Genomic DNA, 16,541 nt, shown 5'->3' with positions numbered 1-16,541 from the left:
ACCCAAACCAGCCTCTGGCATGGGGTGGGTCGGGGCAGGTGCCTGGTTCTGCCAAGCACTGCTGATGGGAGGTTCCCACAGAGAAACCTAGAAGCACGCCGGCTGCATTGCAGAAACCCTATTTCTTCAGGCCGGATCCTATCCCCTGGGGGCTTCCACCAAACCATGCCCACTCCTGCTGCCCCAGGAGCCTTGGTCCTGGTCCTGAAGCCCAAAGTGGAAAAGCACATCTTCATAGGCACTTGCTGGGCCAGAAACTTCTCAGCCTAGACCTTATTTCAGTAATTTTCATTCCTTCCAAACTCAGCTCTGAGGCCACCTGTCAGATTCAGGGTCCCTGGGGAACCTTGGTGGGCCCTTTAAAGAGATGGTTGTGGTTGCTTCTGAAAGCCAAGTACCAGTTTCTATCTATCACATCAGGAGGGTGGACGTGCCTGTTTTGACATCGATGGAGCACCTGTGGTCTGGACCCTGTGTCAAGTGTGTAGATCTTTATAACCATGGTATCTTCATAACCATCCTGATATTGACTTTCTTATCTCTCTCTGACATAAGAGGAAACAGAAACTCAAAAGATTTCACACAGCTGTCACAGAAGGTGGAGGTCTGGAGGGGATACTTCCATTTGGAAGCTTCCAGAGCCCAAATCTGTCCCTGGCCTGTGCTGCAGGGAACACAGGCACGGAGAAAGGATGAACCTTTACTCTATCGAGGATCTCGATGCCCGAGCCTCATCCCAGATCCATTAAGTCAGAATCAAATCCATTAAATCTCTGGGCGTGAAGCGATACATCGGTGGCTTTGGGGGCTCCCCGAGTGATTCCGAGGGGGCAGAAAGGGCTGCCAATCGCTGCTTTACTCTAACAGTAAGAGGCACATCGCCTCCTCCAGGCTCTCCAGGTGCTCCTTTCACAGAGTAATCCTGGTCACGAAACCAAAAATCAAAACCGAGCTGGTGGCGTCTAATTCTCCTGTTCTCATCAATAGAAGGAGAGGGAGGGAGAGTTCGCCCCCGCTGGGCTCGGGGCTCAGGGCCTCGCGGCTCAGGTGCGGCGCTGCGGCCGGAAGCCACCCCCTCCGCTCGGCCGGTGCGCGGGGCTGTTGCGCCATCCGCTCCGGCTTTCGTAACAGCACTCTGGGCCGGCCGAGAGACGACTCCAGCGCGAGTTCCTCAAATGTTTTCCTGCGTTGCCAGGACCGTCCGCTGCTCTGAGTCATGTGCAAGTGGGAAGTCGCACTGACAAGGAGCCCAGCCAGAGGGAGCCGAGTCGAGTGCGGCGCGGGGCTCGGGGACTAGCCTTGCGTGCTGAGCGCGGGCCCCCCGGGGATGGGGGCTGCCCTCGGGGCTTGAGCCCGCCCGCCGCCCCGCCCCGGCCGCCCGGCCGCCCGGCCGCCCGCCCGCCTGCCTGGCTGCCTCTCTGGGATCATGGGGCATTAGCTGAGGAGGAAGCATGCTGGCCGTCCGCTGCGCGCTTCTGACCGCTCTGCTTGCCGCGCCCGGGATGGCGCTGGCCCCGAGGGGCTGCTCCAAACTGGGTAAGGGCTTCGGGCGCACCTGAAGGGCTTGGACAGCTGGTGGGTGGGGGAACCTCTGCGGCTGCCGCAGACTCAGGGCAGCGGAGGGAGGCAGGAGGGGTGACGGCCCCCCCTGGTCGGGGCTAGTTTGGGTCCCCGCGGCACAAGGTGCGGTCCCGGGCTGCCCCGGCTGTCCGGTGGCGGCCCCTCGCTCGCGCGCCCCCTGCTGCGTCCTGCGCCTTTGGCCGGGCGCGCTCTCCCCGTGACGGCTCTGTGGCCGGGAAGCTCCCTGCGGTCTGCGTCCAGGACAAGGTGTGTTCTCGTATGTCCTTCCCAGGGCCCCCGGGAATCCTTACACAGCTGTCCCGGGTTACTTTAAGAGGCGATGCCCTAGCGGAGTGGAGTTCTTGCCCGGGGCGTCCTTGGTACCAGCGCCCCGTTTGCCCCTCAGCTTTGGGGAAGGCACTCCTCCTGGCTCTCCCCTCCGCCCCCTGGGTTCATGTGTGGATGACAGTGCCTTGACTGTGAAGGGACTGATTTCATGGGCTCTGAGTCACGGACTCTCCCGCTGCCTTGTTGCCGGCACTCGCTTAGGCAGACACGAGCTCTAGCAAGCTGGATGCCTACCCCCTGAGAATTGAGGCCAAGTGGGGAGGCTGGCCAGGGATTGGGGCGGCTTGAGGCTGGCACACACTGGACTCCACTGCCAGACCACAGGAGGGGGAGGCAGGGGGACAGGGGGCACTTGTTGCTCCTGCGGACTGTAATCCGCCTCTGGCCGGCAGTCCTTTCTCTGGGCTCTGGCGGCATGCCCAGCTGCGTGTCTAGTCGCTCCTCTGGAGGAGCCGGGCAACTGTTTGTCCAGAGGTTTATTTTAGGGTCTGAGGGCTTCTTTGAGGACACAGTGGAAAACCATGCGGGCAGCCGGCAGGCTTCTGGGAACGGATTGCTGGCGAGGTGGGGGCTCTGGCTTTCACTGCTAGAAGGCACTGCTAGACCCCACGGTGCTCCTGCCCCAATGAACACCCACCCTCTGCCTGTCTCTCACTCCCTGCTGCAGAGAGCTAGAGGCTGATGTGCCTGCAGCTCTCTGCTTTCTGAATGGTTGTGTTCCTTGGCTTTGGAAGAGGAAGGTGAAGGGATTCTTTTTCTTGGCACACATTTATAACTCCTGTGGGTAGTAGCCATTGTTGATGGAGGCCTCTGGTGCTTGACATGAGTTTTCTAATCCTTCACCACGGGATCTAAATCTTACTTGGTTCCAAAGAAGAGACTGAGGGTCACAGAGGTTGGGATAGGAGGTTGTCAGGCTCAGTTGGTGGAGGCCCACTCCTCCATGTTCCTCTGCGCCCATGTGGTAGGTCCCGAAGACTCCCAAATGTAGAACTAGCCCAGCAGGCAGAGCTGGGGGTGTTTGGGGGGCAAGCTGAGGGTCCTCCTTGGCTGGCTGAGCTCTGGGCAGAAGAGGCCAGGGGAAGGGAAGGCCTAGGTTGGTCGGCTGTGCTGTCAGAGGAACCCGAGGCAGGGTTGAGGCCTGGGTCACCTGGGAGGGAGCAAGGCTTCTTTACCTGCCTCTGTTGCTACTCGCACCACACCCCAGGGCACCTGCCCCAGGGGAATGACTGCTGTGGCTGCCGCTTCCTTTTGCTTCTGAGTGATTGCAAGGTACGGTGAGGGCAGCCGGTTGCAATCAGTTCTCCATTTTCCTGGTCCTTAGGTGGGACAGGCAAAGTGGTCTCAAGGCCTGGATGGCCTGTGCAAGGCAGAACTGAGAGTTTGGGGAGGAAGTGAAAGCCCTCCCAGTTCAGAAGGAAAATGCAGAGAAGTAGAAAATACCCAGCTCCCCCCTCCCACACGCACACAGACTCAGCCCACAAACTCAGAGCAAAAATAAAGACCTCGCACAGGAAACATGGAGCGAATGACTGTGAGCGCTCTCGCTTTGGAGAAGAGAGGGGCCGGGGGGAATTGCAGAGGCTGGTTTAGAGGGGGAAGTCCGCTGCTTCCCGGGCTGTGGGCTCTTGTAGCCAGAAGGCGTGTTTTCCTTGGGAACAACAGCTGCCCACACCTCTGATTGCCGGCGGGGCTGCTCAGGTGAACTTGCTAGAGGCCTGGACTAGCTGGGACAGAGGTGTCGGGTGTGGAAGGCCTGGACATCGGTGACTCAGGTTCCTTCCGTCTTCTGCAACGCAAGACTCTACACAACACAAACACCTGTCAATCTCTCAAAGTTCTGTCTCAACCTCTGAACTTCCCTTTCTGCCCCCAGTGCCTACCTGCCTTCCTAGCTTACCCGGATTCAGTATATCTCAAAAAGGTAATCCCTGGATCTAGTAGAATTGTGTGTGTGTGTGTGTGTGTGTGTGTGTGTGTGTGTGTGTGTGTGTACCCATGCGCATGTGCTGGGAGTGGGGGAGAGGTGTTTGATCAAAACACTGATTCTCAGAGTTCCCGTCGTGGCGCAGTGGTTAACGAATCCGACTAGGAACCATGAGGTCGCGGGTTCGGTCCCTGCCCTTGCTCAGTGGGTTAACGAACCGGCGTTGCCGTGAGCTGTGGTGTAGGTTGCAGACGCGGCTCGGATCCCGTGTTGCTGTGGCTCTGGCGTAGGCCGGTGGCTACAGCTCCGATTCAACCCCTAGCCTGGGAACCTCCATATGCCGCGGAAGCGGCCCAAGAGATAGCAACAACAACAACAAACAACAACAACAAAAAAGACAAAAGACAAAAAAAAAAAAAAAAATACTGATTCTCGGCCTCCACCCTCAGATATTTTTTACTGAAGAGAAAGACCTAGGAGTGAGGCTCAGGAACCATCCTTTTCAACAAACACTCCTTGGGGTTCCCACATTTGAGACTGACTGGCTAAACGCTGTGATTGAGGAACTCAAGGAAGCCCCCCACCCCCACCTTGGGGCTTCTAGCTGCCAGAAATCCTGGCTTTGGCTCTGCCCCTTGTTTACTTATTATAGCACACATTTCTGGAGTCGTGTGATGCCCTGGGATCAACTACCAGAGTCTGCCCTAAAAGGAGCTTGGTCAAGCGGCTGAGAAAACCCTCAGACCCATCCTACTTGGTACCAGCTACCCAAAGTCAAGTTGTCTGGCGAGAGGGGTAGACCAAGACCCCAGCAGCAGACACATGGACCCTGTCTGCATATCTCATCCCTGACCCTCAGCATCCCTTGCTGCAGACTGGCTTAACAAACCCTCCCCTTCCAGGGTGTTTGTAGGGATTACTGAAAGCCACCCAGGTGCTCGCTGCTGTAAATACCCTTGCCCTCTGGTTCTCCTGTCCCCCCAGGCCTGCGTGCCACCAGCCGATCAGTGCTCTGACCACCAGCCAGAGCATTTCTATCAGCAGATCTGGGCTTCTCCAGGCCAGTGTTAAGGGCCTACGGCTGCTGTCTAATACAGTCGTACCTTACTAAGTGTGGCTCTTTGAGTTTTCATTAATTAAAATGAAATCAAATCTCAAATGTTGTTCTTGGAGTTCCCACTGTGGCACAGTGGGCTCGGAGGCATCTGCAGCGCCAGCACACAGGTTCAATCCCTGGCCTGGCACAGTGGGTTAAGGATCTGCAGTTGCCAGCATAGATCGAACCTGTGGCTTAGATCTGATCCCTGGCCAGGGAACTTCCATATGCTGTGGGGTGGCCAAAAAAGAAAGAAAAAAAAAATGTAGTTCCTTAGCTGTACTAGTCACACTTGGCTACCATATTGGACAGCTCAGAATTAGAGCGTTTCCATCATTGCAGAAAATCCTACTGGACAGCGCTGAATAGAGAGCTAAACAGTTTCTTCCACAGGTTTTCTCTTGTGTCATCCTTTATCCTCCTCTGGACCTTTTTCTCTCCACCCGAACGCAGCTCATCCTGTACAGTTAATTGTTAAGGGTTTGGAGCCAGACAGGTCTCTGCCCAGCCCTGCCAGGGAGAAAGAACGTGAGCCCAGGCGAGGGCTTTTATCTCTCGGAGACGCACTGTCCTCACCTAGGAAAATAGAAATAACTACTACATTACCTCGCAGGGTGGTTACGAAGACGAAATGCACTAAGTACTGCACACACTGTGTAGGGAGGTCTCTAGCACCAAGCAGATACTTAAATATGTGTAGCTAGTAATTTACTCACTTGAAAATGGTATTAGGAGCTTCTCCTGTGTTCCAGGCACTATTCTAATAGATCTATATCCAGGATCTATTCTGGATACAGCAGTGAGTAAAAGAGACAAAAATCCCAGCTCACTGGGGCTTCATCCTGGTGGGGATGTAAATTAAATATATGGTATGAGAGTGGCGAGTGCTAAGGAGGAAAAAGAACGCAGGGGAAGGGAGAGGGGGACTGAGTACATGTTGAAGAGGATGTAGAATTTTTTGTTTTTGTCCTTTTTAGGGCCACACCGGTGGCATATGGAGGTTCCCAGGCTAGGGGTCCAATCAGAGTTACAGCTGCTGGCCTATGCCACAGCCACAGCAACTCGGGATCCGAGCTGCGTTTGCAACCTACACCACAGCTCATGGCAACGCCGGATCCTTAACCCACTGAGCGAGGCCAGGGATCGAACCTGCATCCTTGTGGATCCTAGTCAGGTTCGTTTCCACTGAGCCACAACAGGAACTCCAAGGATGTAGAATTGATCTTTTTAAGGGGAGGCCAGGGAAGTTCTCACCAAGAGGGTGATGTTTGAATGAAGGCCTGAGGAAATGTAAAAATATTTAGGGATTTTTTTTTTTTTTTTTTTTTTTGGCTGCCCCCGGCATAGGGAGTTTAGATCTGGAATCAAATCTGAGTCACAGCTGCAACCTATGCTGCAGTTATCTGGATCCTTTAACCCACCGTGCTGGGCCAGGGTTTGAACCTGTGTCCAGGTGCTGCAGAAACACTGCAGATCCCATTGCCTCACAGCAGGAACGCCTTAGGGAATTCCTTATACTCCCATCTTGGGCAGAAACATTCTTACCTCCTTTTTAACAATTTGTTCCTACTTGAGGTCCTGTGGGTTCTGAAGCAGAGGGTTCCCTGGGGACGCGTGGGTGATCCCTGCCCTGGTGAAGCTTGGGGTGGTCACTGGGGAGACCAGGCATCAGACATTGGGCCCTTGCGACTCCAGTGGGACAGGGAAATGCTAAATGTCCGGTTATTAACTGTGCCGAAGGATGAGTCTTTAGAAGAGAATCAGTAAGGGCCGGAGTGGCAAGAGGAAGATGGTTAAAAAAAGAAAAAAAGGCTTTTACCTCTTAGAGACCCTCCTTGGTGACCCCTGGGGAGTGTCTGAGTTTCTTTTGGGTAATCTTTGCTCTCCTCTGGACTCAAGATCCAAAAAGGTCCAAAGTCTCTGTCAGAATCAGGGGCTTTTCTGGCACAGTCCTTCCTGGGTTTGGCCTGACTTCGAGCTGCACCTGGGCAGGCTCCCCCACGCTCACCTGCCCCCACCAGCTCTGCCCTCTGTCTTTGCCCCTAGGTTTGTGCCCCTGCAGCCCTGGCTCCAGGCTGTCTCCCAACTTCCTTTCCTGGAAAGCATCCTTTGGTCTTCCCTCTTCCCATGGCGGTTAAAACAACTGTTACCATCACTGAGTACCGATTGTACACAGAACTTGCTAGGCTCTTTGCATCCGGGACCTCACTTGCTCTTTACAGCAGCTGGGTGGAGAGGAGCGCTTATACTGCATAGCTGGGGTCCACTGCAGGACAGCGTGTTTTGTTGGAGGGGGGGGGTAAAATCAGGAGGTCAGTTGAGTATTCCATTGGACAATGGAGAGAAGATGCTGAAGAGTTGGATACAGGATCTAGAGTCTGGGCATGAGGACTGAAGTTGAACTATGAATTTGGAAGTTGGCTGACAGCAGATGTTATCTCAAGCCTTGAGAAGAGAGGCAGGAGCGCAGATGAAGGAGAGAAGAGGCCCTGGGCTGAGTCCTGGGATGCTCCGATCTTCTCTGGCTGGAAGAGGGGGAAGAGACTGAGAAGGTGAAACCGGTGAAGCAGGAGGAGAAGCAGGAGAATTGTTGTCCTGAAAACCCAGTGAGGACAGTGCATCAAGAGGCGGGAGCTGGAGTTGCCTTGTGGTGCAGCTGGTTAAGGATCTGGTATTGTCATTGCAGCGGCTTGGGTTGCTTCCGTTGCTCAGGTTCGATCCCTGGAGCTAGAACTTCCGAGTGCTGAGGGCATATCACCTCTCCCCACAAAAAAGAGGTGGGAGGAGTTCCCGTCATGGCTCAGTGGTTAAGGAATCCGATTAGGAACCATGAGGTTGTGGGTTCGATCCCTGGCCTTGCTCAGTGGGTTAAGGATCCGGCGTTGCCGTGAGCTGTGGTGTAGCTCACAGATGAGGCTCGGATCCTGCGTTGCTGTGGCTGCGGTGTAGGCCGGTGGCTGTAGCTCCGATTCGACCCCTATCCTGGGAACCTCCATATGCTGCGGCAGCAGCCCAGGAAATGGCAAAAAGACAAAACAAAACAAAAAAGAGGTGGGAGCCATCAGTGGTGTCAAATGCTGCTGAGAAGAGGACAGTGTGACCCGTGGACTTAGCTACATGCAGGCTGTTGGTGATCTTGATGTTGTGTGAGGCGTTTCTTTGAAACGGTGGAGGGCTAAGGTTGACAGGAGTGGATCCACGAGAGAATGGGAGGAGGGGAACTCGAGCTGCCAGGCAGAGGCTGCTCCTCTGAGGACTTCAGCTGTAAAGGGGAGTAAAGAAATGGAGTGTCGTGGGCTGGAGAAGTGGGGCCTTGAAAAAGATGTTTTACAAGATGACGGCTCTCTCAGCACGTTTGCCTACTGATGGAAATGATCTAGCAGAGACCGAAAACGGACGGAGAGGTGAGAATTGTTGAAGCAGTGTCCTTGAGTAGGCGAAAGGAAACCGAAGCTCAGAGAGGTGAAGTAACTTGCTCGAGATCGCACAGCAAGGAAGTGACAGACCTTGCTTTGAACTCTGCTTTTTCCATGATATCACGTGGGCTGCCAGCTACCCCCACCCTTCCCAAAGCCCTCGGACGTCAAGGTCATTGTCTCTCTTCTCAGTATTCTGAGACTCAGTAACTCCATTCCCACCAGTGTGGCAGAGACAGCCCACTTTTTGCCCCAGGAAGCATCATACTTCTTCAGTACTTCTTTTGAGAAGAATCCTTAAGGCCACAGCATCTGTTTAAGCCCTCGTACTGTAACCCCAGCCTCCCCATATCCATTCAGCTCATTTTGGGTCAGGGGAATGTTTTGCAACCACATGTCACTGTAATGAACTTTCTCTGTCTCTGAACGAGGCAGCTGGGCTGGAGAGAGGGGAAATGAAAATAGCTCAGGGGTCAGACAATCCAGGCCTGTCTCTTGGCTGTCCACTTAACAAGCCAGCCGACCTTGGGCCAAGTCACTCCAAGCCCAGGCAGAGCGCTGCTTTTTGAGGCTGAAGCAAACCAAAGTGGGTGCTTAATAGCTGTTTTTGATCCCCAGAGTCCGTTGTGACGGGAGGAGGCTATAGTATGGAGACCTTCTCGGAGTTCCTGTCGGAGTTCGTTGGCGCAGCGCAAACAAATCTGACTGGGAACCATGAGGTTGCGGGTTCATTCCCTGGCCTCGCTCAGTGGGTTAAGGATCTGGCATTGCTGTGAGCTGTGGTGTAGGTCGCATCTGTGGCTCTGATTAGACCTCTAGCCTGGGAACCTCCACATGCTGTGAGTGCGGCCCTGAAAAGCCAAAAGCCAAAAAAATGACTTTCTCACAGAAAAGGGGAAAGACACACTAAATGCCATGGGAATAATAATTACAATTGCTCACATTTTTTGAGAGATCAGACGTGTCTTGAAAATAGTGTTAAGTTTTAAACACTGATTATCTAATGCAGTCTTTGCAACAACAGTTTGAAGTAGGTATTATTATTTCCATTTTATGGATGGGACAAGTGAAGCCTAAAGGGGTTAAGAAGCTAGTTCAGGGTCACAGCTAGTGACTGACCCAAGGTTGGAACTTGGGTGTGTCTGAATATTGGGCTGGAATTCTAAACTATTGAACCCAGTGGACTAGGAAAGAGTTCATTTATTTCTATGAAATAATGAACTTCCTCTTTAGTTTAGTTTTGTTTTGTATTTCATTTTATGGATACACCAAATTTATTTACCTGGTGTCCTTTTAATGGACATGGGCTTTGGCTTGTTTCCCATCCTGCCATTACAGACGGTGCTCCGGGGAATAATGTTGCAAACCCCTCTTGCCTGAGTGCAAGAACATCTGCAGGATAAATTCCTCGAGGGTGAATCTGAGGGTCAAAGGTTCTGTGCACTTGTACTTTTGAGTGAGGATGGAAGTTGCACCGCTTCATAATACTTGCGGCAGCGATGCGAGAATGTTCTCTTCCCCACACCTTTGAGGAAAATGTGTTTCTGCACAGAAATGGTGTCTGTGTGGAATTAATTTGCATTTATCTTTCTTTTTTTTTTTTTTTTTTTTTTTTTTTGCTTTTTAGGGCTGTACTTGGCGGCACATGGAGGTTCCCAGGCTAGGGGTCCGATCAGAGCTGCAGCCACCAGCCTACACCGGAGCCACAGCAACTCGGGATCTGAGCCGTGTCTGCGACCTCTACCACAGCTCACGGCAACGCCAGATCCTTAACCTACTGAGTGAGGCCAGGGATCGAACCTGCATCCTTGTGGATCTTAGTTGGGTGTGTTTTCTGCTAAGCTACCAAGGGAACTCCAATTTGCATTTATCTTATCTGAGTGTAATTGTACAGGTCTTTCTGTGTTTAAGAGACATTTGCATAATCTTTGTATAAACTGTTGGTTCATATTCATTGCTTATTTAAAAAATTATGTTGGTCTTTTACTTATTGTTTACAAGAGTTCTTAATATATTAAATAATTGTGATTTGAGTTACGAATATTTTTCTCTATTTTGTCATTTATCTTTTTTTGCGGGGTTTGGTTCTTGCCATGCATTTTTTTTTTCTTTCCTTTTAGGGATGCGCCCCAGCACATGGAAGTTCCCAGGCCAGAGGCTTGCATCGGAACTCCAGCTGGCAGCCTATACCACAACCACAGCAACTAGGGAATCCAAGCCGTGTCTTTGACTTACACCACAGCTTGTGGCAACGCCAGATCCATAACCCACTGAGTGAGGCCAGGGATCAAACCTGCATCCTCACAGATACTAGTCGGGTTCTTAACTCGCTGAGCCACAACAGGAACTCCTTGCCATGCATATTTTTAAAAAAAATTTTAGTTGGGGGGAGTTCTTGCTATGGCGCAGTGGGTTAAGAATCAGACTGCTGGAGTTCCTGTCGTGGCGCAGTGGTTAACGAATCCGACTAGGAACCATGAGGTTGCGGGTTTGGTCTCTGCCCTTGCTCAGTGGGTTAATGATCAGGTGTTGCCGTGAGCTGTGGTGTAGGTTGCAGACGCGGCTCGGATCCTGCGTTGCTGTGGCCCTGGCATAGGCTGGTGGCTACAGTTCCGATTTGACCCCTAGCCTGGGAACCTCCATATGCCACGGGAGCGGCCCAAAGAAATAGCAAAAAGACAAAAAAAAAAAAAAAAAAAGAATCAGACTGCAGTGGCTTAGGTGGCTATGTAGGTTTGCTGTCAATCCCCTGCCAGGTGCATCAGAATAAAGGATTTGGTGCTGTTGTGGTGTAGGTCACAGCTGGGCCTCAGATTCAGTCCCTGGCCCAGGAATTTCCATGTGCCTCGGGAGCGGCCATAAAAAAAAAATTTGTAGTTGAGTTAATCAGTCTCTTTTATGATGTGTAGGTTTTGTATCATATTTAAGAAGATCTTCCCAGACCCAGAGTTGCTCTGTGGCTCAGTGGGTTAAAGACCTCGTATTGTCACTGCTGTGGCTCTGTTCAATGCTGTGGTGTGGGTTCAATCCCTGGCCTGGGAATGTCACCATGCCTCCTGAGTGGCAAAAAAAAAAAAAAAAAGATCTTCCCAATGCCAATGTTGTTTTTAAAAATTCTTTTTTTTCTGGTATCTTTAAGAAGTTTTTATATTTAAATATTTGATCCATTTTGAATTTATCATGGAGTGAGGTATGAGGTATGGATCTAACTTTTTCCTTCTGGTTATCATCTGATGTCCTGTTTTATAGTTTATTGAATAATTCATCTTTCTCATTGATTTTATTATTTTCAATAAATTTATTTTATTGAAGGATAGCTTTTTTTTTACAATGCTGTGTTAGCGTCTGATGTAACAAAGTGTTAAAGTGGGGCTTGGTTCTATGTTAGCAAAGTGATAAAATGTGTACTTTTTTAAGATTTAATATTTTTCTATTATAGTTGATTTACAATGTTCTGTCAATTTCTGCTGTACAGCAAAGTGACCCAGTCATACATACATATATATATATTCTTTTTCTCACATTATCCTCTATCATGTTACGTCACAAGGGACTAGATGTTTCCTGTGCTTTATATACGTACTTTTTATGTTCCCTGATCTTACATACGTACTTTTTCACATTCCTTTCCATTATGGCTTATTACATTTTTTTTTTGTCTTTTTGACATTTCTTGGGCTGCTTCCGCAGCATATGGAGGTTCCCAGGCTAGGGGTCCAATTGGAGCTGTAGCCACCGGCCTACGCCAGAGCTACAGCAACACGGGATCCGAGCCGCGTCTGCAACCTACACCACAGCTCACGGCAATGCTGGATCCTTAACCCACTGAGCAAGGCCAGGGATCAAACCCGCAACCTCATGGTTTCTAGTTGGATTCATTAACCACTGAGCCACAATGGGAACTCCAATTATGGCTTATTACAGAATATTGAATATAGTTCCCTGAGCTATACAGTAAGTATAGCTTCCCCCCACTGATTTTAAGTTTACCTTTAAAAATCTGCTGTATATGCTTGAGTTTATACTGCCTGTCAGCATATTGAGTAGTTAAAAATCACAAATCCTGAGGCCTGATTGTCTGAGTTTGAATCCAGGCTCACCCCTAATTAGCCGTGTAAGCAGCCTTGTTGAGATAGGTTCTTGGGAGGATCTAGTAGGTGATCCATGTGCATGCTTAGGATAGCACCTATATGTAGCCAAAACTCTAAGCTATTTTCAAATAACTGTGGTAAGTTACACATAGCATAGTCACACAGTTACACGTTTATCATCTTAGCCCGCTTAAAGGGTACAGTTCAATAGTGCAGATTGAGCAATTTTGGTTACTATTATTTCTGAACTTTCTAGTCTCCTCCATAGCTTTATCTGTCTATTCATGTGCTACTACCACACTGTTTTACTTACTGTAGCTTTGTAATATGCTTTAGAGTCTGGTAGGGCTAACTCTGCCCCCAAGAGCTCTGCCTTTTCAGAATTCTCCTGGCTGTCCTTGCTTGTTTACTTTTCTGTTTGAACTTTAGAATCAGTTTGCCTAGTTCTGAGAAAAAAAAAAAGTTCCATTGGGTTTTTTTTTTTTTTTTTTTTTTTTGATCTATTTAGGGCCACACTTGTGGCATACAGAGATTCCCAGGCTAGGGGTCGAATCGGAGCTGTAGCCACTGGCCGATGCCATAGCCACAGCAGTGCAGGATCCAAGCCGTGTCTGCGACCCACACCACAGCTCACAGCAACGCCAGATCTTTAACCCACTGAGCAAGGCCAGGAATCAAATCTGCATCCTCACAGAAGCTAGTCAGATTCGTTTCCACTGAGCCATGATGGGAACTCCTGTTGGTATTTTTACTGTTGGTATTTTTATTAGGATCAAGTTTAACTTCGAGATAACTTAGGGAGCACTGACATATTTGTAATGCTGAGTTTTCCTATCTCCAAACATGGTAGGCCTGGTGGGGCTTATTTATGAGGGGAACGGGGCAGGAGCAGAAAGTTGGAATCCAGATTTCACGGTTTCGCTGAGGGTAGATGTGCCCGCTCTTCCATTCTGAGCTGCTTCCTTCATGGAGACAGGACGCTGGGCCAGTGTGTGCGCGCGTGCGTGCATGCGTGCGTGCGTGTGTGTATGTGTGTGTGTGTGTGTGTGTCCTCATGGCACTTGGAGATAAGGAGAGGGACATAGGTTTGAATTCAGGCAGGAGGACTTTGGGGCTTTATAAAAATGTATATGACATTATAACATATACACGGAAGGGTGGACTCAGCAGAAATCTAACAGTCCAGTGAATTTTCACAAACAGCATAGACATGTAACCCCCATTCAGGTACGGGACCAGCCCCAGCAGCCTCTCTGTGTCCCCTTTTAGTCCTCCCACACATACCTCCTTTCTGTGACTTCTTAAGTCTTTAGCTTAGCTTCTCACCACCCAAAGCGGTGGAGGAGTGGAAGCCAGGGGTGGATATGGTTTGGGATGGGGAAGGGGGAACAGATAGCTAGTGGGTGCTGCCCCCACCCCCACCCCCTTGCTTCCACAGACACATCAAAGCTCCTGATGTGGGCCAGGCTCCCAGTTAGACTCGGAGACCAAGTTCAGAGACAGAAAGACAACACCTGTTGTGCTGTGCTCCTGGGAAGGCAGTGGGCCGGGGTTCCCCACGATCCAGAGTCCCAGGGCCCAGGTTCCAGTCCCAGCTACACCCCACACTGGCTCTCTGACTTCTGGGCCCTGGTTCTCCTCATCTCTAAAAATGGGCAGGTTGGCCCGAATCATCCTTAAAGGCCTTTATCGCCCTAGAAGAGTGACCCTTAGCTCAGCACCCACTCGGTGGCTGAAGTGCCAACACAGCCCCTTTCAGGACCCAAGTCCTGGCTGTATCCACCTGTTGGCATCAGCGCCCTTCACGCCCTGCTTGGTCTTGTCTTCACTCTTTTGATTTTTCAATCTGCTTCTTGGGGTTTGGTGGGGGTGGGAGCGTTGGTTTGTTTGTCCTCCTTTGATATCTCTTCCTCTAATTAGTTTATAATCTCTGAGAGGTGACCCAGGCCAGACCTTCTGGGCCCGGGGCCAGCTGCTTATCTGTGATGCTGCCAGGGGAGGATTAAATGTTTTTCTCTTGAGGAGTTGGTCACACGCGCTGCTCTGAGTCAGCAGCCAGTGTTACCTTTTTTATGGTCCAAAGGAACCTCCCAGGCCCTCTCCCCAAGCAGCAAGTATATAGTCCACTGTGCGGATGGAGGGGAAGGCTGCGCCAAGGTAAATACTGACTCCGCCAAATACAAGACAAACACGAGCAGGTACAGGAGTACAAACACATTACAGGGGGAGGACAGCGGGAGTCCGCTGAGGAGGGGGCTGTGGAGGAGGTGGGGCTGGGGGCTGAGTTAGAGAAGGCGGCAGGGGCCAAGCCCTAAGTGGCGGGGCAGCTGGGTCTGGGGATTTTAGGGAGGTGAGTGGGTGATCTGGTGAGGGCCTGAGATTGGACGTCGAGGGGAGGGGGAAAACTTTTTAACTCGTTTTTAAGTCACAGGATTTTTTTTTTTTTCTTTTTTCTCTTTTTAGGGCCACACCCACGGCATATGGAAGTCCCCAGGCTAGGGGTTGAATCGGAGCTACAGATGCTGGCCTACGCCACAGCCACAGCCACGCAGAGTCCAAGCTGCATCTGTAACCTATACTACAGCTCATGGCAACGCTGGATCCTTAACCTGCTGAGCGAGGCTGGGGATTGAACCCGCATCCTCATGGTTCCTAGTCGGTTTCGTTAACCACTGAGTCGTGAAGGGAACTCCAAAGTCACAGGATTTTTTTTAAGTCACAGGAGTGCTGCTGCTCTATCGGGAAGGGAGGCAGGTCCGGGGTGCTTGGATCCTGGCTCCCTATGGGAGACCCCGACGGGCTACTGGGTGTGGCAGGGCTGCAGGCTGTAGGAGGGGAGGCTCACTCCCCGATCACACAGACCGTCTCCCCGCCCCAGGACTCCCTTCTCTGCCGCAGGCTGGAGGAGAGGAAATTGGGAGGGGGGGGGACTCGGTGCTGGGCACCCCAGAGAAGGGGGTCTGGTCTGGAACACAGGGAAGCACCTAGATCCCTGGGAGCAGGGGGGTTTTGGCCAGACTCCCCCGGAGCCAAGGCAGACTCCCCCAACCCCCACTCATTGTGTGAATTGGGGCCAGGGCCTTAACTTCTCGCATGTCCATGAAGATGGGGACGGGCCTTGCCTGCAGCAGGGTTGCTGTAGGAGGCAGAGCTTTTAAGTAAAGCTCCTGGCATGTGCTAAGCGCTGTAAGCAGTGGTGAGCGAGGGGCTTGTGACTATGCGGGAAGTCAGGTCGTCAGTTTCAGTCCTTAGATGAGGATGCAGGGAGAGGGTCAGAGCATACTGGGGACTCGTTCTAGGCCCCGTGGGACCAAATTCTGCACGCGTCTCTCTTTGGACATTGTGCACAGGTTCTCCTCCTCCTGGAGATGTTTCAGCAGCCGCCTCCCTCCAGATCAGGGCTGTGATCGCTGTCAGGGGCCCTGTGTTTCCTCTGTGACCCCTTCTGAGATCCTGTGTCTCTGCGACCCCAGAGGCTGGAGGCCATCCTGTGCTGCCAGCTGGCGTCCCTGCTCAGAAACCAGGGCGGTGGGATTAGCAGGCGTGAGCTAAACCCGGGTCTGTGGTGGCACCGGGCAGCTGCTTCACCGCTTACATAAACGGGGCCAGGAAGCCAAACTTGTTTTTGCTGGCAGGAGCAATAACAAGCTGCAAGAGAGTTGAGAAATATGTGTCTCCATGTGCGTGTTTTTCTCTGGTTATTGACATTTGCAAGTTTACTTGAAGAAGGAGAAAAGTAGAAAAAACAACAAAGCTGTCTGGGTTTCTGGCACCCAACCTTAGGTCCGGAGTGGAAAAGGACCCCACTTCCCAGGGCTGTACTGCAGAGTTCCCAGGCCTGAGAGGTGTTGGCTCTGGTGAGGGGCCCGGTGGTGCAAGGAGTGGGAGAGAACCAGGCTGGGAGGTGCGGGCTTGGTTGCCAGGGGTGACTGGGACCTAAATTCTCTGCCCCTTGAGGAATGGGAGGCGAGGGGGCTTGTGGGAATTTCCCTACCCTTGAGCTCTCTAGGGATGAGATGCATTTGTCTGAGGGCGCTGATATGCCCTGGTCGACATCTTTCTCTAAAAGTCATCGGCTATGAGATTAATAAATCCGTAGATTA

At 51.5% G+C, this 16,541-nt stretch overlaps 1 protein-coding gene across 3 annotated transcripts in view; it reads left to right on the top strand.

Moving 5' to 3' along the window:
- IL6R (interleukin 6 receptor) overlaps positions 1,126-16,541 on the top strand; it is a 58,968-nt gene continuing 43,552 nt past the window's right edge. The window contains exon 1 of one of the 3 annotated variants that reach the window (XM_021088726.1): positions 1,126-1,536. In XM_021088726.1, the coding sequence (XP_020944385.1) occupies positions 1,452-1,536 (85 nt within the window). In that variant the 5' untranslated portion in view covers positions 1,126-1,451. 3 annotated transcript variants of the gene reach the window in all.

This window comes from Sus scrofa, chromosome 4 (genome assembly GCF_000003025.6).
Source record: "Sus scrofa isolate TJ Tabasco breed Duroc chromosome 4, Sscrofa11.1, whole genome shotgun sequence".
NCBI classification, from domain to species: Eukaryota; Metazoa; Chordata; class Mammalia; order Artiodactyla; family Suidae; genus Sus; species Sus scrofa.
Note: the sequence above shows the minus strand (reverse complement) of the source record. Positions and strands in the feature narration are given on the sequence as shown.